The sequence below is a fragment of the Rhinolophus ferrumequinum genome, chromosome 4 (assembly GCF_004115265.2).
Source record: "Rhinolophus ferrumequinum isolate MPI-CBG mRhiFer1 chromosome 4, mRhiFer1_v1.p, whole genome shotgun sequence".
Lineage (NCBI taxonomy): Eukaryota > Metazoa > Chordata > Mammalia > Chiroptera > Rhinolophidae > Rhinolophus > Rhinolophus ferrumequinum.
Window position 1 is genome coordinate 70,280,907 of NC_046287.1, and position 24,422 is coordinate 70,305,328.

The 24,422-nt window shown below is 31.8% G+C and overlaps 1 protein-coding gene and 1 pseudogene across 1 annotated transcript in view; one reads left to right on the forward strand and one right to left on the reverse strand.

Annotated features, from left to right (window-relative positions):
* Positions 1–14,329: 14,329 nt before the first annotated feature.
* The window catches only part of SGCZ (sarcoglycan zeta), a 797,227-nt gene continuing 787,134 nt past the window's right edge, over positions 14,330–24,422 (reverse strand). The window contains exons 7-8 of the mRNA XM_033104564.1: positions 21,017–21,140; positions 14,330–15,096 (exon numbers count right to left, since the gene is read on the reverse strand). Of these exons, the coding sequence (XP_032960455.1) occupies positions 14,905–15,096; positions 21,017–21,140 (316 nt within the window). The 3' untranslated portion in view covers positions 14,330–14,904. The remainder of the gene's footprint in view (positions 15,097–21,016; positions 21,141–24,422) is intronic.
* Positions 21,947–22,688, forward strand: LOC117021439 (40S ribosomal protein S6-like; annotated as a pseudogene).

The following is a 24,422-nucleotide window of genomic DNA, read 5'->3' on the forward strand; positions in this document are numbered from 1 at the left end:
TGGCTTGAAGACCTTTTTATTTTTGCACAATAATGTGGGTGATTTATGTAGGCAAAATCTCAGCAGTATAGAATACTGCTGAAAAATCTAGAGCAGCATTTCCTGAGATATGCTTCAGTATGATGTTTTCTGTAAAAAAAAACAGGTTCTCTGGTTAAATAACCAGGAGGCACTGCAAAATGTGTCTACATTTTGAAATTATTCAATACATACTAAAGGCTGTAACAAGTAAATAATTTGTATGACTTTTCTTATGCAGTATTTTCTTTGGTTTTTGTTGTTATTGCTGTTCAGTTTTGCTTTATTTGTCCATATAACTCTTTTTACACTTTTGTTTATATTCTGTGGAAATAGTGTTCAATGAAACATATGTTTGGAAACACTGATTCAATGTAATATAAATCAGCATTAAGGGAAAAATATCCCAGTCTGATTAGAGGTGAATATTGCCTTCATCTGCAGGCTGGTGCTTTACAGAAAAATTAATTGAAGACAATTCATATATGTAGAATATCTTCAGTTATAAAAAAAATAAGAGGCATATTATCATAGAAAAAATAAAGGATTGGTTTATCTTCTGAGTGACTATTTCAGTGTGGCATTCACTTTGGTAGATGTTTTGGTGCTTTATAATATATTTGCCACTATTTTCCCATGGAATATTTTTCTTCCTAAAATAAATGACGTTATTATAATGGCTAAAGCCTTCTAGCTAATATGAGAGACAAAGGAATTATATTTGACTATAATTTGTACATATTTTAATTATATTTACATTTTAAAATTCAATGTAATTATTGTACATATAAAAAATTAACAATATATGTATATATTTTTCTAATAATACCAATAAAATATATTTCTAAGAGGATGTAATATACTATTTAGAAATTTTATTGGAATGCAAATATTTTATTATAATAATTTAATTAAAGTGATATTTTAAAATTAAACTGCACAATATTATATTTTTGGAAGATGTATTTATATACCTCAAAATTATATTAGGGACATTAACAAAACTGATAGAAATTATATCGTCTCAGAAAGTGGAGTTATGTGGTCAAAATTTATTTTTCCTTGTTATCCAAAACATATGGAAATTACTGTTTTTATTTAGATACAAAAAGTTCAGTTTCTTAAAAGGCATAATATATACTGTGTATGTTGAAAAATTAAAAATTTATCATGTTTAAAAAGATATGTAAGTACTACAGAATTGTACACCTGACACCTATGTAACTTTACTAACAGTTGTCACCCCAATAAACTTCAATTAACAAAAATATGTAAGGTTTTGAAATAGGAAGTCACAAACAAAACAAAAAACCCAAGAAGAATTGTGGTGTGATTCTGGCACACTCTTAAGATAGGCAATGCATTTTTCTGCAAACCAAGGCTTGTCATCATGAAAAAAACATGGACTTTCATTGATCTTTGGGAAGAGTTAACATACTGCTTTTAAATTTCCAAAGGAAACTGAGAGTGTGTGTGTTAGTTCATGTAAATTTTGGGAAAGCATAATTATATTCTAAACAGTTTCTTATATATTTTGAATAGTTACAAAGTCATTTCTGTGAAAAGCTTTATATTTGAGTTCATTTGAGTTTGAGTGGCCCAATGTTTACATAAAACTACAACATGTCTTTACTAGTGTGGGATAAAACTAAGCTGCAACTAATTGACTTTTCTGTACTTCAGCATTTACTAAGGGAATTCTACTTAAAATTTATTCCAATGACTATCTTATGCTAGGAAAATAGATTAAGAAAACCCAATCTTTTATTTTGGAAAGCAGTTTTATTTTGTTGCTGTTATTAGTGTTTGCAAATAGTAAATTTGAGTATTTTAGGTTAAGACCATGTTGTTGGATTCCATGGATAAATAAAACTGTAAATAAAACTGTCCCAATTATACTTTAATTAATTTGATAAATGTATTTGGGGAAAAGTGAGAGAATTAAATGAAAACTTTTAGGTACCAGATTATTATTAGTTTAAATACATCTTCAGATTCAGAAATGCCAATTCATCCAAACAGTGAATAATTAATACTCTCAGCCATGTACTTTTCCTTCTGTGTATTGATTTTTTAAATAATTCTTCTTTTCTCAGATTCTGAAAAACAGATTAATCCAGACACCATGGATTCAGAAGCTAAGCTTGTGAAAATTATATCACTTAAAAGATCTCATCTACCATTTATTTTATCAATGTATATTATTAATTTGTTGAAGCCATCATGGAGGAGATCATATTTGCAAATAGTGCCTTTGAGTTTAAAGCAAATTATGCATTTTAATGAGAATAGTTGGATTTAACCTTTGACTATTTTTTGGTAATTCATTTCCCTTTAATTTCCAAAATATAATAGAGTTCTTATAATTCATTCCCATTTTAGAACACTGTTTTATGGACAATGACTGATCCCTGCTCTGAGGTAAGTGGACATTTAAATCCCTTTGTCTATCCATTTGTACACCATTACAGAATTTAGAGGCATGGTAGAGCAAAAGCTAAGCCCATTTCCTTATAATTCAGATCAAGTCTTTGCCATTACACAAAACATAATTAAATATATTTCTCCACCGTAGCAGAACAAGTTAACACAATGTTGCAGATAAAATGCTGATTTTCGTCTACATTTTCAATGCAGCATCTTAAAAAGAACTATACGTTTTCGATGAAGTAGCCATCATATTCAAATATTGCTCTAACTTCCCTTGCATAGAGGCTTCTAGAGTTTATTCCAATAACTATTTTATGTTAGGAAAAATTTTAACAGATTTTGTATTTATCACATTAACCCAACCAGATCAATCTTACTTCAACTCTTAGGAGTAATGACAAGTGGAGTACAATCATATACAGGCATTTGCTCAATGAGAATTAAGATTTTGATTATGATTAACACAAAACAAAAATAGAGAGGAAGATAAAGTGGAGGCAGAACAAGTTAAATTAGTTTTATTTCTGCTTCCTGATTACAATAGGATAAATTACCTTTCAACCTTCCTGATTATGATCTGAATATGGACAGATGATTATTCTGATTCTCTATTAACCAAATAACTTCAACTTAGTTAAAGCAAATTATTAAATAATACTTAAACACTCCTTCTTAGAAGCAATGTAAATGTTTTTTAGAATTCTAGAGGACATTTACGTTTATTTGGTTATACTCATTCAGTGAGTGGTAAAAATATGGTAGGCCGATTTTTTTTAAAGCAATATAAGAAAGTGTACCTCCAAATTGAATTGATTCATCTTTGAAAATCAGAGCTATTGTACTGCAAATGGTGGTTACTCTAAGTTGCTATAATTAGATATTGGCCTTCTGATTCAATTTTTTTCCTCTGTTTTAATTGTTCTAATTAATGAGTATTTGTCACCATGCATTTTTCCATGGTAACTATGCTAAGATAACCATGCAAAATGATAATAAGCTGTATTCAAGGCAATGATCTGGTCTGTGCACTCTTTTAAAAATCACAATATCTAAAGATTCTGAGTTGAAAAATTATCTGGTCCAAATGTCTCTATATAATTTTTAAATTACTTTTGAAAGTTGAATATTGGAACTTTAAAATTCTATACTTTTTTGGGCATTCAGTATGGTTGGCCATGAAGATTTATCAGACTATATATACTCTTGGGGCACTCCAACAAAGAAAATATTAAGATGTCTAGTTTTAAAAGAATAATTTACCCAAACCCCTAAACCACTTATCTGATTCCACTATCCTGAGGGTCACATGACCAAGGTATAGGTTCATAATTTAGGTTGTGCAATGATAAATATTTTTAAGATGCATCACAGCAATTCAAGATATGAAGATTGATAATTTATTATTCAATCATTATTGAATTGCAGAATGGGAAGAATCTTGTCTAACGATCAGGAGAATCTAGCCAACTCATGTCAGGATTACACCTAAAATATTTCAGAATGATATAGGAATACTGACTCAACAGATAAGTCCCAGAGAGAAACAGAATTGCTTTTAAATTTTTATAAATCTATTTTGTGATAATACTCAGGTTAATTTTACAGCTAATTCATTCTAATAGTCATAAAGAGGAAAAGCAACTAATAAATCATTTGGCATAACATGAATAATACTGATGTTACAAGCATTTTGTAATGATTAAAATCCAGAGTAAAAATGGTCTCGTGCTACAATGTGATTGCACGATTAATTAACAGTCTTTTTGTGTTTTTTTTCAGAACATCAAGGTTCATATTTATTATTAGAATATCATTCTGAGATTTATCCTTAGCGAGGAGGCAGCCATAGTAAAACACATTTTGTGGATGCTGGGCAATGTATCTCATTCACACTCAAACAAGCACAATTTCCCACATGCAGCCGGGGGATGAAATCAACAGGAAAAAAAGACAGTGTTAAAAGACAGTGAGCTGAAGGCCAAAACATGGACTCTCACACGCAATTATGATAAAAACTGTGACATCTGCTTCTAACTTAGAATTCAGCTGTAGATTGAATTGCTGTGAACATTTATTCTTGCTTTATATTTCTCCAGTTACACCATTGTTCATAATTTTAAAACCTAATATTTTCCTAGTCACTGTTCCCATGGCTATTTTCCTAATTGAAACCCTGGTATTAAAGTGGTTGATTGACACACACCCTACTGTACAACACTAGAAAACATACACAAAAAGCCTTCGTGACTTGAAATTATAAGATTCTTCTTCTTCTGAAAGTGTTTATCATAACAAGAAAGCCTCACCGTGTCACTATCTCATTGATTATTTTCTTCAGAAAACTTCACAATATGACATTATCTTTTTTGTGTATTTTCCCATTATTAGTGGTCTATATTCTCCAAGCCAGCCCAGAAGCTCCACACGAGTCATGGCCTCCTCTACCTCCATTTGGTTGACCATGTTCGTTTTACCAGTATCTAGAATGTGCCTGATATATAGAGATACTTGTTACTATTTATTAAATAAATGAGCAAATTAGAATTAAAATCTAATAAATAAAAAAAAGTATAATAGGTGATTTACTTAACCTCTCTGAAACACAGCTCTCTTGTCTATAAAACTGGGGTTAATTAAATATAATCCAAAAGAGAGTTGAGATTATAATTAAAGAAGAAACATAAATTATGTGTCTTAATTCAGTGTAAGATAAACAATATATGGGTAACCCATGTTAGTACATTTACTTCTATCTTTGAACAGTAGACCAGCAAGTAAAATTGTTATCAAGGACTCAGATAATTTACATAACCCAGATAATTCTACTATGTATTTTTAATTACAAAATGGGCCATAATTTATTAAATGTTTCACAACTTGCTACCTCTATTCCTTATTCCTCTCAGTTCAGCACATTGCTTTATATGTTACACATCCACATTAGAGTAAAAGTAAATTCTATATAGCACAGAATTAAACACTAAAACTTTAAACAATAAGGTAACACTGATGCATTTTAAAATATTTTGTATTTAACTTCATTATTTGTTTAATTCAGGAAACTAAGACCCAGCTTTGAATTAAAAGTCCTTAAGATGAATTCACTGTTCAAATAGAGCAGTTGTACTGCAATTCATTAATCCCAGCACCTTTGCTATCATAAATGACATGCCACTATTCCTGAGAGCTTGAACTTAGTTTTAGAATTATTCTCAATAAAGTATTTCATCTTGGTAGCTCTTTTCAATTAGAGTTGGCTTGGAAGATAAAATTCATGTGTAATCACAGACGATATTTCAACCTCTCACTTAGATTAGGTTTATACAGATTATTGAATGACATTCAAAGCAACTCAGCAATTAGAATATTTTTTTGACTTCTAGTTTACTGATGCCCATTTTAAAAAATCAAATTCATTTTACTTATGGGAATTTTATTGCTCTAAGATGGATAATGGATCACAGTAAAACTAAATAATTTATAGTCATCAAAAGATGAAATGAAAAGGAAATTTGTATTAATTATTTTAATATTTTACTTTGAAGTTTTAATTATTATTTAATGAACTTATATATTTTTTATATTAGTGCTCTTCTTTGAAGCTATAACTTCTTAAATTTATTTTCCCTGTACTTTCAGACTACCTTTAAACAGTGACTTCATATAATGTGCTATACATTCAAAACCTAGTGGAATGCCATTAAGTCAGCTATAAATGCATGATAATCTATAATGTATAATTGGGTAATTAGATTGACCAAATAAAATGAGTATTATGTCTTGCTAGATTTTTGGCTATATCTTTCTTTGGCTTTATAGTTCCTTAATTCATTTTGAGAACAACAGGTAAATTTTTTTGTGATGTTCCAAAGCCCTTAGTTAAAATGTCTAATGAATTCAGAGTCTCTTAGCAAATTGTAAACAGAAGGAAAATATTGAGTTAATCATGTTATTAAAATTTAAATGGTGTAGAGTTTTACCAAGACTTTTCACCTACAATACTTTCTTTTTTTTAAATTAAATTTATTGGGGTGACAGTAGTTAGTAAAATGACATAGGTTTCAAATGTACAATTCTATAATCCCTCATCTGTATATCACATTGTGTACTTACCATCTAGAATCAGTTCTCCTTCCATCACCATATATTTGATTCCTTTTACCTTCATCTACCACTACCCCCCTTCTTTATCCTCCGGTAACCACTAAACTGTTGTCTATGTCTGAGTTTTTCCTTGTTTGTCTTGTTCCTTTGTTGCTTTCAGTTTTATAACCCACATATGAGTGAAGTCATATGGTTCTTGACTTTTTCTATCTGACTTATTTCTCTTAGCATAATAATCTCAAGATCCATCCATGTTGTCACAAATGGCAGTATTTTATCTTTTCTTATGGCTGAGTAGTATTCCATTGTGTATATATACCACATCTTCTTTATCCAATCATCTATTGAAGGACACTTTACAATAATTTCTAAATTGTTACTCTCCTATATTACAAGCTAAATTCATGGATAGATACTGTTACATGAAAACCATATAAATTGCATAAGATAAACTCTATCAGTTATATACTACACATACTATATATTTTGAAAACTACCTGGCAAATTCTCAAATGCTTTAGATCTATTCCATTTATGTTTCACATTTTACACATTTTTGGGTAATTTTTACACATTTGGATTAATTTATGCATATTTTAATAGTTTATAATTATGAATCAATTCATATTCTCATGCATTGGAACAAACAAAGCAATTCCAACATCTTATCTTCTGTAATTATTAACAGTTAATATTTAAGAGCATTTTTAAAAATAAAATTATTCTTTAAGGCACTGTGTTTTGTTTTTGTTTTTATTAATCCATGGATAGATACTTCGGCAATAAAGACTTTAGATTTAACATAAAATATTTATACATTATGAATTGGTATATTTTACACAAGAAAATTATATATTATGATGTGGTATACTTTTTTTTTCTCAAATAATTTAGTCTATGCCATTTCCCTTTACATCTTTGGCATTCAGGAAACATAAAAGTACCTTTGATATTCAACATATTAATTAGTTTTGTTTCAGTAATAAACATTTTTGTTCCTTCTTCTCTATGGTTTTCCTTTATTTTCATTTTTGATAAAGATTTACTCCATATTATCAGAAATCTAATATTCTTTCTTGAAACAGATGATACTATTATAAAAAAAAATGATTAGTACCTAGAAAACGTGATTACATTAGCTAAAGCATACCTTTGAAAGTAATTTAATCTTATATTTATAATATATAAGATACTAAGCATTGCTTCTGAACCAAGCCAATGTATTCATTTGATTTTCATAATTTATATCCACCACTGGTAAAATAAAAATGAGTGGATTGTGCTATTTCTGAGAAAAATTTTAGTATACAATTGTAATCTGCCATTAAATCTTTCTTTTATTACATAGTCTTTCTTCTTTTAGTATCAATGGTATTCCTTTTAATGATGAAAAATCCGGGCAGCAATTTGTACTTTCAAGAATTTCAAGTAATTCCTTTTTGTGAGTTAGAATATATTTCTTTTAATGAGAAGAATGCATTTGATTTTTAAAATCACGAGTGAATACTATAAAGATTTTCCATTACCATAAATCTTACTTTCATGGCAAGTAGTATTTATTATTAATAAGAAAATAAAAATGTAAAAAAAATGTGCCTTCCCTCTAAAATTTGTCATGTGACACAGAAATAGGGTAATCTTTTACCTGATAATTAGAAGAAGCTACAGCAACATTTACAGTTCACACAAGTGTTGTTTTCTGTAGCTGTTCTTTTAGTGATAAATTAAAGCTGTGAAAACACTAATGTTTCATTGGAATTATCTGGCTTACACCCGCTTCCACAACATCTTTTCTCCAATAACCCCACTTAATAAGAAAAAAAGAGTTTACCAAAAAGCAGGCATTACATTGGTTGGTAAATGGTCTTAGGATTTACTGGAAATAGTATGCATATGTCTGGTTCCTTATTAGAACCATCCAAAATTTTGTTGGAGATTAAATAAAGTCATAGAATATATATGATTCACCAAAAGCACTCATTTATTTTCAATTTAGAATAAACATTTGAAAGCTTTTGTGAGAAGTGTAAATGATTCTGGTTTCTTCTTCTTCTTCTTCTACTTCTACTTCTTTTTTCTTATATCTGGACTAGTGTATATAGATATTTGGGCAGCAAAGAAAAAACAATAGTGACTTAACAAAAACAAAACAAAAAAATCTTCCAATGGACACTGTTGCTATTTTGGAACCTCTGAGGAATAATGTCACTTTCAAAACATGTAAGTTATTAGGTTGGGAATTCTGTCTCTAAAAGGTAATAAAGTCCAGGTTATAGTTTTGAACTGTGCTGGTTCTTGATGTTTTGAATGTAACAAGGGAATGAAGAAATACAATATCATGTAAGTAAATGCCAATCAGTATGTGTTTATATTCACTGTTGCATGCGTATGTGTATTTATGTGTCATGATATATGTCTATGTATGGATGTGTGTTTAAGCAAATGACATTCTTCTAGTGTTATGTCCAAAATAAAGTCATAGAGATGCCAGAATGAATAAACTATTAGCTAATCATGTGGTAAAATATATTGACTGTGACTTTTAAATCAATTTGAATTCTTTAGTTTCACTGACCATAGGTTTAAGAAGAACATATATTCAGTTTTTCACGAGAGAAGTATCTTTACCCAGTCTAATTATATAGATTAAACTAAATTTTTATAAGTATATATCCAAATATAGTTGATATTTAAAACATAATTGAAAAGGGTTTGTACTCACTACTCATACTCCTTTCCCTCCACTTCACAATTTCTCTCTATAAAATAAATGAAATGATAGCATATGAGTTTTGATCTTCTTTGTTTTGACTATCACATTTAATCATGGTTATACAGTAGCACCAAATTTAGGACAAAATACAAGAATTCACGAGAGATCTTAAATTATATGAGCTCATTGCATGCTTCAAAGTTCTCATTTTCGGAGAAAAAAAAGTTTCCACTGCCAAACTTTGCTGTATTTTCTCCCAAAAGAAAATAGCCCACTCTACCCCAAACTAAATAAAAGATACAATAGACTGATATTTGAATAGATATGTTATCTACAGTTTATGGAACCAATAGTCCGTTTAAATAGAAAAAGATTTTACATAAAGCAAGATAGAGTACAAAAGCACAGCTTTTGTAATTTTGGTAATATTGCAATTTTACAAACATATTGCATAGTGTGTGTAAGAAAATAGTTCCATTTTTCATATATATATATGTATATATACACAAGGAAACATTTACATGAAAATTACAAAACAAAATAAATGAACAGTGGACCTGATTTAAAGAATTTTATAAATAATGAGACACCCAAACACAAAATTCCATAACTCCATTGTTAACGTCCTTGCACTTTAACCCTGTTTGTCTTTTATTTATAAATAGACAAATGAGATATTAAGACTGCAAAAACAAAAAGAATCACAGTTCATTATACCTCATTTCCTTTGATGTTTCTCATTGACTTTCTCAAAGAGTGGAACCACTTCAATCAACACTTAAGAAATAGCCCTGTGGTTTTAAAAGTATTTCAAATTAATTATAACTCCAAAGAACTTTAGGCAAGCAATGAAAGTTTTAACTTAGCTGAATAAATCTGTCCTGGGCCCATTTTGGGATATAGTCTTTATATACTGATTTTATAAATATCAAGGATTTTGTTATATCTGTATAAAAGGAAAGGGGACTACACTAACAAAGTTTTCCTTCTAAAACAAAAGCATTAATTAATGATGCACAGCTCAGAATCCAGCAAGGCAGATATTTCCTACCTCTTATAATTATCAGCCCTCCTATTCATTTGAATAAATTCATAGAAGCAGCAGTGTTTTAGAATTAAATATAATAGAAATCCCAGTCTTTGGTTTTTGATATTTAAACAACTAATGAACTGCAGTATAAAACAATATGAATAACTGTTCAATGAGGTCATTTGTTAGTTTATGATTGTTTTAAAAGAATAAAAATACAACATTATTTTACTTTGTGATAATGATATTTTGCAATAATCATTAGTATATGAGAGTACATAGAGAACATAATGTCTCCAAGTATCTTTAAACATGGTCACACGAGCAATTTTAATTAGACCAAAGCTATTGAAAGAATAAGGTGACAAGACCTCACTAATATGAAAGTCAAATATGAATTTCGCTTTGATGGCTGTATAGAGAATTCGGCCCTTAAATATCTTCAACTACATCAATAATTTAATATTATAATATTGACATTACCTGCTATAAAATTTAGCTCTTAAATGCATTAATAACTCCAGCCCTCATACAGTGATACCATTTTTGCAATGGTATCTCTATTGCAAAATCTACTATTGCAAAAATCTACTATTGCAATTGCAATAATCTACTATTGCTGCCTCATACAGAGATACCACTTTTGCATTCATTCATTAGGTGTTTTATTGTATCTAATACTAGTTTTATGAAATGAGGCACTGTCTAACTGAGCAATTCAGATGGCAGAATATGTAGGAATTTTGAATGGCAAGACATGTTATAAATATTCAGCAATTGACGTTTGGGATCAAATTACCTTTTTTCAAAAGATCAATGCTTTTTAGTTTGATGAATAAGTAATAATAGAATGATCAACAGGATATTAATATTCGGCAAATATTTCCATTCATTTCCTAATCATTAATTTCCTAGACACAAATACATTCTTTTCCTTTTTAATGACAACCAAATTACTGAATCCCATCAATGAAGCATGGTGTTGTTCAACATTAGTTGTTCAAATGGTTAAGAGAAAGAAAGGGAATATAGTAGAAGGAGTAGGGAGTAGGATGGTGGAAAGATTTGCATTTCAATATTTGTAAGCAACATGTTGAGGTACAGAAGGAGATTAGTAATAATGCTAGTTCAGACTGAGTTACTGAACTCAAGAGTGCAGAGTCTTAAGTTAAGCAGTGAATTTTACAGGTTGGAAATAACCATTAAAAACTTACTTTGATGTATCCCTTTCACAGATAAGTACGGAAGCTCTGGCCAAGATAATTAAGTATATTTCTTAAGGGTCACATGAGTAGGTACTGGCAGAACTAGAATTGGAACTCCTGGCTCCATTTTCAGAGATTTTTGAGTACTGAAATCTAAGATTTTCTGGTTAATGTAAAATTATCTTAAATCCTTAGATAAATAACTTTGTATCAAATTATAGAGTTTGTGGTTCATAACAAAATAAGAACACAAAAATAAGACAAAGAAGTATAGGGTAAAAAATATGTAGAGATTGAGCAAAAGGAACAGGACATTTGAAAGTAGTTTTTTTTGAAGTGTCTTACTGAAATATTCTGAAAGAAAAAAGAAACATGTGTCACCTTTGCTTTTCTCCTTTTGACCCCAATAAACTGAACTCAAATACTCATTCGTTCCTAAGAATTTAAATGCTAGGAATACTGTCAGTCCCCTTCTTTCCTTCTACCTTTCCTGCCTGCCTCCTTGCCTTTTCCCCTTCTCTCCTTCCTGCCTTCTCCAGCTAAACTGAATACAAAATTTCAGGTCCATTTGATGCACTTCAAAGAATTTTTTTTCTGAGTTTGATTTAGGAAAAATGAAATTTAAATCTAAACGAACTGCACTACATTTATATTTGTAAAAACGGTACTGGTAAAACAGATAATGAATCTGTTTGGGTAGTCTATAATGAAGGGAACTCTGTGTGAAGAAAGAATCAAGCCTTCTTTTATGAGAAAATTAAGGACATTTAGGAGCAATCTCCTATGTCTTCAATAGAAACTCAAACCTTGAGGCAGAGTCTATACTTAGATACAAAGAAATCTGAAATAGCCAGTCAAGTAATTTAAACAAATTATTTAGTGTTGCATAGGAAAGCCATCGGTATCACTACTTCTTTTCTACTAAATTGAACAGATATTTTTTACATCATCTAAAGGTAGTCTCAATCTCTTAACTAATATATTTCTTTTTAATTTATATAATGTTTCAGAATATATTTGAATTCAAAATTTGACAGCCTCTCACTGAATTTGGTTTTTACACTTTTCATCTTTCTTCCTCTTATGATGTGTAATTTAAAATTTCAGTGGTCCCTTCCATTTCCTATAATATTTGCTCTTGGAATTAGAACATATTCGATCTGGAAGGAATCTCAACAGGCCATTACATTCAATAGTTTTGTTGTAAAGTTAAGCTGAAGCCTAAAGATATTTTCATACTAAATCAGCTCACTGATTAATAAAAGACAGAGTTGAGATTAGAAACAGAGCTGATTACTAATCAAAATAATTATATCCATTTGATTAATAAACTTTCTAATTGTTTCAATTTAGGGATATTTTGAACTTGAATATGACTCAAATTAACACATAGTGTTTTCCTGAAAAGTTCATAACACAGTGATTAGCACCCATAATTTCTCAAAATTTCTTGCATTATATTTCGCAGTAGTATTTTTCGAAAAACAATGTGAGAATTTCTCAAGTTACATTCTAATGTTTGAACTTAAATAAGTGGAACACTTGTGTTATGATATGACTTTTAAGTAATTGCATATCTTAATTCTTACTCCAGTATTGATTTAAAGTTTTATACAATAAGCCCAAACACAAGTCAAGTTCTATTTTAAAAGTCGTAAAACTGCACTAGCTTTCTGACTCTTCTGAGTATGGAATGAATTTAGTAAAATAGAGCTTTTTCAATTATTCAATATGATGGGTTATCCAAACAAGATACTTGTGGCCAAATGTTTCACTTTGTTGCTTATATTGCCCAATTTTCCTATTTTTACTATTCAAATAACTTCAACAAGTTCCAATCTCCCGCTTCACCTTGTGCTGTAGAGGCCTGAACTCCAAACTTTTGACAATCATGGATCCCCAAAATGAAGCTTCCATACACCTGTAATAGTGTGTATGGGAAGGGAGGGAATGATTGATAGATTAACATGTGAAAATTCAGGACTTACCTTATAGTAATCAAGTCATCTTCCCATAATAGAAAATATTTAATACAATTTCACATTCTTGGATTCTGTAAGTTTCAAGAATTTGAGTTAAGGAGTGCTGTGATAAACAAATCTACAGTATTCTGGAGTTATTTATTAGAAGCTAATTTACAAAAATAAGCAGTGGAGAATGAAAGGAACTATGATTCCTGATATTAGAGTAGTTTAACAGTCTAATAAAAGTAACTAAATGTTAAGAGTCAAAAGAAAATGTGACAAATTCCTTAAAATATGAATCTAATGGAGTAAACACATTTTCAACATGTTTGTTGGTATTTGTATTTTTTTACTGTTTAAGCAGGAATTTTTAATTTAATTTCTACCGTCCTTAAATCTTAACCTCCAATTAAAAATACATAGATATAATTCTGAAGAAGATATTCCAATGGAAAGTGAATCCATTCTCAGCATTATGTATCACATTAGTATTTATTTATTTAGAAGATGTCTGAAATTTAGCAGTCAGAGTCAAGTATAAAGTGATGGAGCAAACAAAAATTGTACTATTAGAACCTAGGTGTAAAGAAGAGTATGTGGATTCCACACCATCTGTATGTCCCTCTTAAACCTACCTTATATTGCAGTAAATTAGATGTTTTGTTAAAAGTAAATACGTCACATGCAATAGCCAAGTAAATACTATATAAGGCCATTCAGATCTGACAAATGATAGTATAATGGCATTTTGTTAATTCTGTAAAGATTATATTGCTGAGTGCTTTCAAAATTACCTAATGTACAAAATTCTAGACTTAGTAGACAAAGAGTAACAACACATTGAATTTAAAGAAACAAATCAAACTCAGGGTGGGATTCTGTCTTGTTTTGTTTTGTTAAAAACCATGTATTGAATTTAATTTTTAGTAAAGCAAGCATTACGTAATGCTTTAAAATTTTAAAATTCGGGGAAAAAAGTTTACATCCAAAAAAGACGAATGGAAAATTGTGCTTTCAGACTGTAGAATTAGTTTTCTTACAGGGTTAACCATTTCATCTCGCCATTGGATACTGGGAATTTCATCTATGTCATGTATATATGTGCAGTTCATTTCCAGGTCCTGCAAAAATCTAAAACTGTGTGCTTCACTTCATGTAGCAAAGGCACCTATGTTATTCTCCCTTTTGAGCAAAAGTTATGATCCAGTTTTCCTGCTGAAGATGATTTTTCCACAGTTGTGTCACTCACACAGTGTGTGGAGCGGTACAGGAAATCACAAGAGAAGGTGTCAGCAAATCCCTGCTTAGGCTGGAAGAAGTTGCTCTGTGGACCATTTGAAGAAGCTCTGGACTGATTGATCACAAGGGAAACCGAGCAGAACTGTGAAGCAGACGGACAGGAACAAAAGGCTATTCTGGTGTGAGGAGAAATCAGTCACTTCAGCTCCATAAGCAGATGTTGCTACTGGACTGACAAGTGGAACCTACTCCTGCTGGAGAAAGGTAAAGTTTGCCATTGGGGCAGACACACAATTCATACACTGTCTGTTGAGCATTTGAGGAGCTGGGTGAAGATGAGAAAGAGCCGGTCGGCAGATTTCCCAGCCGAATTGTATCCGCATTCAAAAATATCTAAGGGGAAAAATTACATTTGAATTCATTTTAGCAGTCTATATTCCTCAGGGCTTTACAACATGGTCTAATAAGAAAGACTACACAACAAACAATTTTATTGGTTTAGCTGCCATGCTTTGTTGAACAAACAAATGACATTCCTACGGTGTAGCCCCCAAACTCTATAGCTATCTTCTCCTTTGAGACTTGGTGCATTCTGACGGAAAGCACTCAGTCTGAAAAGCAATATTGTACAATCTGTTTAATAGGCCAACCCACTTATTCAAACACCCCAGAAAATTAATGAGTTTGACAGTCTCTCAATTTAACTTAAGCATGCCTATTCCATAGAATGCACAGAGAACTCCAAAGCTTCTACAGTAATGGACCACAAAAAGGAAGCTTCCACACGTCTGCAATGGCATGCATGGGGGAGGAGGATATTCATGGACATGACATTACTGAAGTGATGAGAACTTAATTTAAAAAAAATGACTCTCTGACCTAAATCTTTAAAATACTTATAAAATTACGTTGACAGTCTAAAAAAGATTGACTAGACAGATAATCAGCAGGATTAGTAACAAATAATTATAGATATAATCAGGTTTAAAGTCTCCGTGAAACATATTACTTGTACTCAACACCTACTTCGCCGGATCTTCTACCTTGCAAAAGTATTTCACTGACTCCAAATCATGGACTCAACACTTTCAGGGAAAGTGATCGCGTGGCTTTGACATGCATGGGGAAAGTTTCAAAGAAAGAAACATTGGATCATGAATTTGAATGAGTGAAGAAACAACTCTCTCTAGCTATTCCTTCATTCTAGAGTTATGTAGCTAATTGCTGCCTAAAAGCATCTATGAATTGACAGGAGAATCAGAGAATACACCATTTTCTACATGTTTGCCCTCATCCAAATCTTATTAATTTCTTACTAGGACTCATGTAATACCCCTCTAACTAGCCTACCCAGCTGCCATTCTTATCCTCTTATAGTCTGTTTTACATACTGCTAAAGTTTTAAGAAATGCAAATCAAATCATGCCACTCCAGTGTTCAATATTCTCTAATACCATGCCATCACTGTTAACGTGAATCTCAATTCTTTCCACAGCCCACAAGCCCTATGTGATCTGGCCTATCTCTCTAACATCATTTTCTATATTCTTCTTGCTCCAGCTATTGCATTTTCTCAAATATGCCAAAAGAACTTTTGCTTCAGGACTTTTTTAGTCCCTACTTCTTTAGCCTGAAATACTTTTCTCCAGATATTTACAAGAGGGAATAGATATTAACTATGTGGTTAGAGAACAGCCGTGGGAAGAGATTTCCATTGTTCCCCTTTTTTATACTTTTTAGATTTTGAAACACAGGAACCAATTGCATACTCGAATGAACCAGAAAGAGGATTCATATACTATGGACATGTATATTTTAGATTAATTTCGATGTGAGCATGTTTGCTCAAATCTCTACTAAAGGTCATGTTCTCTGAAAGGACTTTCCTAACTATGTTACTAAAATAACACTAATCCATTCATTAATTTATCTTTGACAGTTTTACTTCCCTATAGTAACAATCGCTTCCTAATATTAATTGTATTTATTCACTTATTGTCTGTTTCTCTTACTTAAAAGTAAGATCTCTCTTTGGTTCACAGATATAGAACAGTGCATAGAATTATGCAATTGCATATTGTGTGGAATAATGCTCTTCCTTCACTTTGAACATGTGTTGGGTAAAAATGTTAGCCTCCACCAAAATCCAGTTCATCCATTTCATTCTCTATAGACCTTTCCTTGATGCTCCAAAATGGAAAGACTCTATTTGGTTCTCCCATAGCACTTTATTGTTTTTCATATCTGATTTTGCTGATCACTTAATATGTTATTTTATAGTAATATTTATATCTTCTTTCTTACTAACCTATGTCCTCCTTGAAGGTGGAACCACACCTGAATTTTATTCACAGTGTTTGAGCCTGTACATACAGCTTCCATATAATACAAATAGCTGTTGAATAAACAAATAGATTATAAGAAAATGAATGACTGAATTTACTAACAGTACTTGAAGTTAAGAAAGCATCATTGAAATTTTTGTTTGTAGGTGACAAATGTTAAAAAGTATTACACCATGATTACTCCTATGTTGAGTGACAGGAAAGTAAAGAGAAAAAAATAGGCTTCTATTCTATTTTAATAAGATTTGTTTATCTGATATAAAATTTAGAAATGCACAAAGCAAGCAAAAGAAAATGACACTACATTTTTTTGCGTATAGATGCTGGGCCTCACTTCTTCGGACTCTGTTTCCATGTTGAGGGACATCAATGCACGTAACACATTGTAACACACTCTGCACTGTCACTTATTTCTCCACAGGGAAGGAGGGATGACTCTTCTAACTTGAGTCTGAGAGGAACTGGGCTTGCAGAGCTCATCTCCCTTTCCTCACTTCTTTTTAGGAGCAAGCATGCTTGCAGACAGCATACATTCTCAACCTTTAAAAATGCCAAAAAGAATAGTATAGGGTCAAGCTCTGGGACTGTGAAGTTTAGGTCTGCCTAGTTGGAGGTGAGTTCACTCTGAAGAAATGTTAGGTGCTGGTATTTTTTCCAAGAAATCTTGAGACGTAGACAATAAAGAGTGGGACATGGAAAGATAAAGAACATGTGAATAAGGAGGCTGATATGGTATTGATCAAATGATTATAAGATAATGTGAATGGTTCATTTATTAGCAAGCAAATAAATTTTACTCGTTAACCCTGGTGGTTTGCAGAAGCTTGCTGACACCATGACATATCACTGGCTTTTATAATTTGAAGCTGACTGTCTTTCTGTTGGTGTTGCCTGAATGAGTAAATGCAAAGGGTAGCTGTTTTTATACAGGTAGGGCATGCAAGTGGCAGCCTTAGAAATCAAGCACAGATGTGGAGGCCTTATCAACGGCATTAGCCTTGAACTTTATGTTGTGTGGCCTGCTTCAGCTTAGCTATAGAAGTGCCCTCCAGCTCTCCTATCCATTTAGGGGTTGCTCTAGACAATATTTAGGTGTATGACAATACTTAATTCCATAAATTTCTGCAATCCAGACTGTAGCCTCACACGTATAAGGGAGGTCGATTTTATTAATAGATAAATTAAAATGAATGGGGTCTTTAAAAAGAGAAAATTATATATTTTTTTGCTTGAGATAGAAAATAAGTCAGGAGGTAAAAAGGGGCAATATATATTGATTTTTTTCCAACCCAACATTGCTCAGCCTCTCCAGGCTTCTGAAGCATGGACAGGTTTGCCCTTATCTAGTTCTATTTCTTTCTGCTAATGCAGTTACTATAATACTATTAATTTTCCAACTTCTAAAATTGATATTTCTATCTTACATTGCCCTATAAACTATATAATCCATTTGTTTTTGAAACTCTTCCTGGTATTCAGAATTACACCTCTGAGGTTTTAACTCATGGCCTATTGTCTTCTTTCCACCAAGAATTAATTTATCCCATACTTACATGTTGAAATCAGACCTATCACTGTAAGAGACAATCTTAATCAATTTGCAAAAAAACCCAAAATTGTTTTCTTCTTCATCGGTGATCTTGTAAGATATGTTATTATGTTACTGCATTGCATATGCTATTATAACACTTTCAATGTTCTTACAATTATGATTCATGTTGTCTTCAGAGCTGAATTTGAAATTCCTCTAACACTATGTCTGAAATAACTGAATCTTCTGCAGTGCGGGATTTTGTGTGCAATTTAATGCTTACACATTTTATCTATAATTTTTGTTGTCTCAATACTATGCTTGTTTTGATTACAATTAGTTTAAAAACAATATAAAGGTAGGGACTTTGCATCTTTCTATATTGTTTAGTAAATGATCAATCTGTCTTTCTGTGGCATAGTCAATAAAACAAAGAGAAACATTTTGCATCATTTCACACTTCTTTGTAGGAAAATTGCACGCTATTTATTCTAATATAAAATGCTGTGCTTTTCTATACCTTTGTTTCATTAATATAAAAATAGACCACATCTGAAAACCTCTTGCTATGATTTATTTATAACATAATGATGATTTCTTTAAAGCATAATATTCAATTCACAATTAAATGCTGATCTGTAACTGAATCCAAGGATTCTGTTGATACTATGAATGAAAATAACATAAGTAAAGTGGTTCATAAATAGGAGTGGCACAGAAGATAATAACCACTAATATTTATTATGAGATGATTCACTATGAATAATTTGAATAAAATGGTTAGCATGATAAAAGCAACTGTTAAGAAGAGACGTGAGATATTTTGAAGGATTTCTGTCTTGATGTGGTAAGCAAAGGACTGTAGTTTGTAACTGTAGAGGAAAGTCATCCTAAAATGTAACATGGACATATTTACTATATAACATGGATATAAAATATTATAAAACATATTTCTAAATAATTTAATTGTAAAATTCACTAAGATGTTAATATGGTCCTGTCAATAACTTTGTGTACAAAAGGGAAGCAAAATATATAATTAAAATTTATCTCAACTCAAGAATTGAGATAATGGCATAAAGGTAAAGGTAAAAAGGAACATCCTCTTTTTGACTCAATTAATGTATCCTCTCATCTTTTCATCTAAAGATGTATAGAATGCTCCAGAGCATCTCTCTCAAATTATCCTTCCATTCTTTTTTTCTCAAGTTGCACTTTGTAAGTTCATAATAAAAAAATAAATAAGCATAATAAGGAAGAAAATACTAAGGGAATTAGTTGGGAGAAACAGCAATCCAACAGATTTAGACCTTCAGAGATTTTAGGAATTATAGTCAAATTGTATAGAATAGAATATGTTTTATGTATAAGGCTTTGTAATAATTAAGGTAGAAATAAAAACAAAAAAGCGAATGAAAGAGCAACTACCAAGATGTCCAGGCAGACTTGAAAAACAACGACAGATGAAAATCCTAGAAATGAACAACATAATTACTAAAATTAAGAGCTCAATGTAGGGATTAAATAAGAGATTAGATACTGAACAGGAACCTGGACATGTAGATCTGAATAAATAAGAAGAGTGAGGCACAGGGAGACAAAGAAATAGAAAGTAAGAAGGAGAGTTTAAGAGCTCCGGAGAGTATGAGAATGAATAGACTTAGTATTTCTTCAGAGTTGTAGAAAAAGGTCACAGAGAAAATGGGGAGAGATAATATCTAAAGACATAATGCTGACTAATTTTCAGAATTGACCAAAATGTGATTTATCAGACACAACAATCACAATGTATACAGCAAGTAATGTAAATGAAATAAATGTGTGCTTGGAGTGAAAGAGTAGAAGACTCAATGCAAAGGATTCTTTAGAGCAGGAAGTGAAAAAAAGCAGATGATCTTTAAGGGATTGACAACAGACTTAAAGGAGATTTTTGGGGCAAATAATGTGACATGAAAGAAAGCTATTGAGCATGTCTATCTTGGCAGTAACAATAGGAGTAACTAGAAAACTTTTGATTTGTTTTTATTTTTAAAAAATAGGCCCTATCTTTACAGGAACAAACAAACATTCAAGGTGCTTTTCTGAGAGAATGTTTTAAGACCAAAGTAGAATAAAGAAAATAAAGATTACCTTCATTCTTCATATTATCTTGATATTTATCTTGTTTATCTGCCAATTTTGAAACTACAGGAGTGTATATGCCCCATTTATAATTGGCATATGAATGAATGTCTTTCAATAGAAAATAAATAGAGCTTCAACTTAAGAACTTAACATTAGGTTTACCAAATTTCATATTTGAAAAGAAGTATTAATATTTTCATAATTTAAGCTCTCTTATGAAGCAGTTCTTTATGTCTCACCTGGACCATATGCATGTACTTTGAGAGGAACGACCCTTGGCAGTAAAGGTCAGTCTCTACCCAGAGGAACTCACCTCCCCCTCTGTAGACTGCAAATGGAGCTCCTTCCTGCAGGTGGCCTTGAAATCCCCTGCAGCTGCACTCACCTGGACCCCTCGAGGAGCCTCCATTATCAAGGACCTGGTTGGTGATTCAAGCCTAAGAGAAAAACAAAACAACCTTTAATAGTAAAAAAATTAAAAAAAAATAAAAAAAGCACACACACATACGTGATGCACTAAAAGATAACAGTAATCACCTAAAACCAAAGAAGCAGGTGGATATAAATAAATAAAATTCCTTGCTATTTCAAAAAAGGCCTAAATGAGTTTTTAGAATGATTTCTGCATTATTTATCTTTTTACACTTTATGAAACTCTATTTGTTGACATCAATTATATCTCATTTGTATAATGATTTACTGAGTCCTATGTTGTTTCCTTTTATGATGCACATGAAAAGTAGATCATGATAAGTTTTCTTGCTTAAATCTTATATACTTTCAATATTAATGATGGAGTTTTATAAAAATATTTCTACAAACTGAGCATGTATCTCTCAATAAAGAGTCTCTATCTTGTGGAGATGAGAGAGCTTAAATGAAAATCATGAATATTGCAAACTTCTAGATGTGCGAAGTAGTAATTTTGTAAACTTGAAAAATTTCAAAGTACTCTTTACACTTCTAGAAATTAAGTAAAATGAAGAATTAAGGCATTTCCTACATCAACTGACCTCTACTGGCTAAAGAAAATGTCCACACAATTAATGACATTAGTCTGAGGAAGAAAAATTAAATGAGGGGTGATACACAGCACAAATGTGATTAAAGTTTAATTATATAAATTTTGAGAGAAAAAACATATTTTGATAATGTGTCTGCAAAAATGACAGCTGGGAGGTAGTTTCAAAATTATCTTCAAGCTCTTTCTTGTGGAGACTCCGAGGCCGTCGGCTGCTTCAGGATGAAGCTGAACATTTCTTTCCCAGCCACTGGCTGCCAGAAACTCATTGGAGTGGAAGATGAATGCAAACTTCGTATATTTTATGAGAAGCATGTGCCCACGGAAGTTGCTGCTGATGCTCTGGGTGAAGAATGGAAGGGGTATGTGGTCCGAATCAGTGGTGGGAATGACAAACAAGGTTTCCCCAGGAAGCGGGGTGTCTTGACCCATGGCCCTGTCCGCCTGCTCCTGAGTGAGGGGCATTCCTGTGATAGACCAAGGAGAACTGGAGGAGAAAGCAAAAATCTGTTTGGGGTTGCATTATGGGTGCCTTGTCTGAATGTTCTCAACTTGGTCGTCATGAAAAAAGGGGAGAGAGATATTCCTGGTCTCACTGATAAAGCTGTGCCTCCTTGCTGGGGGCCCAAAGGTGCTAATAGAATCGCAAACTTCTCAGTATCTCTAAAGAAGATGATGTCCACCAGTATGTTGTGAGAAAGCCCCTAAACAAAGAAGGTAAGAAACTAGGACCAAAACACCCAAGATTCAGAGTCCTGTTACTCCACACGTCCTGTAACACAGATGTCAGCGTATTGCTCTGAAGAAACAGCGTACTAAGAAAAATAAGGAAGAGGCTGCAGAATATGCTAAATTTTTGGCCAAGAATATGAAGGAGGCCAAAGAAAAACTCCAGAAACAAATTGCCAAGAGATGCAGGCTGCCCTCTCTGAGAGCTTCTACCTCTGAGTCTAGTCAAAAATGAGATTTTTAAAAAGTAACAAATAAATAAGATCAGACGTAAGAAAAAAAAAATATCTTCAAAAATAAAATGAGAAAAGAGCCAGAGAAGAAAGTAGAATATAATCATAAAAGCGCTAGTATGAGAAGAGGTAGAATCTCTGAGTTGGTCTTTTTATATAAGTGCTCTGCTCTGGGGTAGCAACTGCCTGTGTTACCCTTGACCACACGGCTTCAGGACAAGAGCTCTCAGGCTCACATGAATCATCATCCAGAGCAACAAGTTTTCTCGGAGGCAATAAATCCAGGGCTGTTGTGCAGACATAACCACATCAGTTTGATCTCTGGATATCAGCCTTCTCTCAGTAGTGAAGTTGAACTTGACTTAAAAGTGATATGGAAGGACTAGAGCCAGCATTTAGAATAACTGATTTGAACACTCTCAAATGTTTTACTTTCTTTTTTTTTTTTCCTTTTTTTTCACTCACAAAACCAACTGTGGGCCTCTTGGACATCTTCTTAAAATCCCTGGAGGGGTAAGGTTTTGAGTATACATATTTTAAAGAAATCTCTGCATTTTTCTTGTTTTTAAACAAACATCACAAAATTTCACGGAATATTTGAAAACTTGAAATGAAAAAAATCACAATTTTTTTCACTCATAATCCTTATACTTTGCACACAGTATCTAATTTTCAAAATCTGATTGTTAAATGTGTATTTTTAATTGATTTACCCTGATACACCTCCAAATCTACATCACATTGAATAATATTCCATTTATTAATTATCCATAATATGAAATGTAATTATTTAGTTTCAGTTTGGGTATTATTGAACCATTCAAACAGAAGTCAGTAAAGGACTTAATTAGAATAGATTAAGGGGGAGGGAGGTGGTAGATGAGGGTAAAAGGGATCAAATATATGGTGATGGAAAGAGAAGTGACTCTGGGTGGTGAACACACAATGTGATATATAGTGATGTGTTATAGAATTTACACCTGAATCCTATGTAACTTTGCTAATAATTGTTACCCCAATAAACTTTAATTAAAAAAAAGGATAGATTAAAGTTCTAAAACAGACTATGTATCTGACATTCACAGAAACACAACTCAGTGAATTTATAAGTGGGACAAAAAGCATACTTACTTTATCAAGTAACTAATATATTTTATTTCTGATGATAAAAGTGTTGGGGTTTTACTCATATAGTTAATAGTAAAATATCCATTTTATACATGTACACTTTTGTGCTATAGTTCTACTATGTTTGACATTTGGGATTAGAGCATTAAATATATGTTAAATATTTCATCGCTCTTGGGTTATTCCATTCTCATCTTTATTAATTATTTAATCTGAAAATTTTTATTATATTCATCTTCATTTTAGACCTCAGATATCCACTGCCAATGTAGCCATAGAGTAGAGTGCTTTGATAACACTTACTTAGAGGATTCTCCCTTCAAAGAAGTGGTAAAATTGAGATTTGGCTGGACCTGAATTCAGGAAAGTTAGCCAGAATCAATAAGCCTCAATTTTATCATCTCTATAATGTTTTCTGATAGGATTATAATAAATTTCTTAAACAATAAAAGGAAATAAGTATGTGTAGAATAGTATTTTGAAATACTAATGGAATATCCACCTCTGTCCTATTTCCTTGCTCCCCTTACCACCTCCCCATTCACTACAGAGTATCCTTTGCCACAAACATTGTATGAAAGAGCAGAGAAGCTGATAAAGATGCTTTG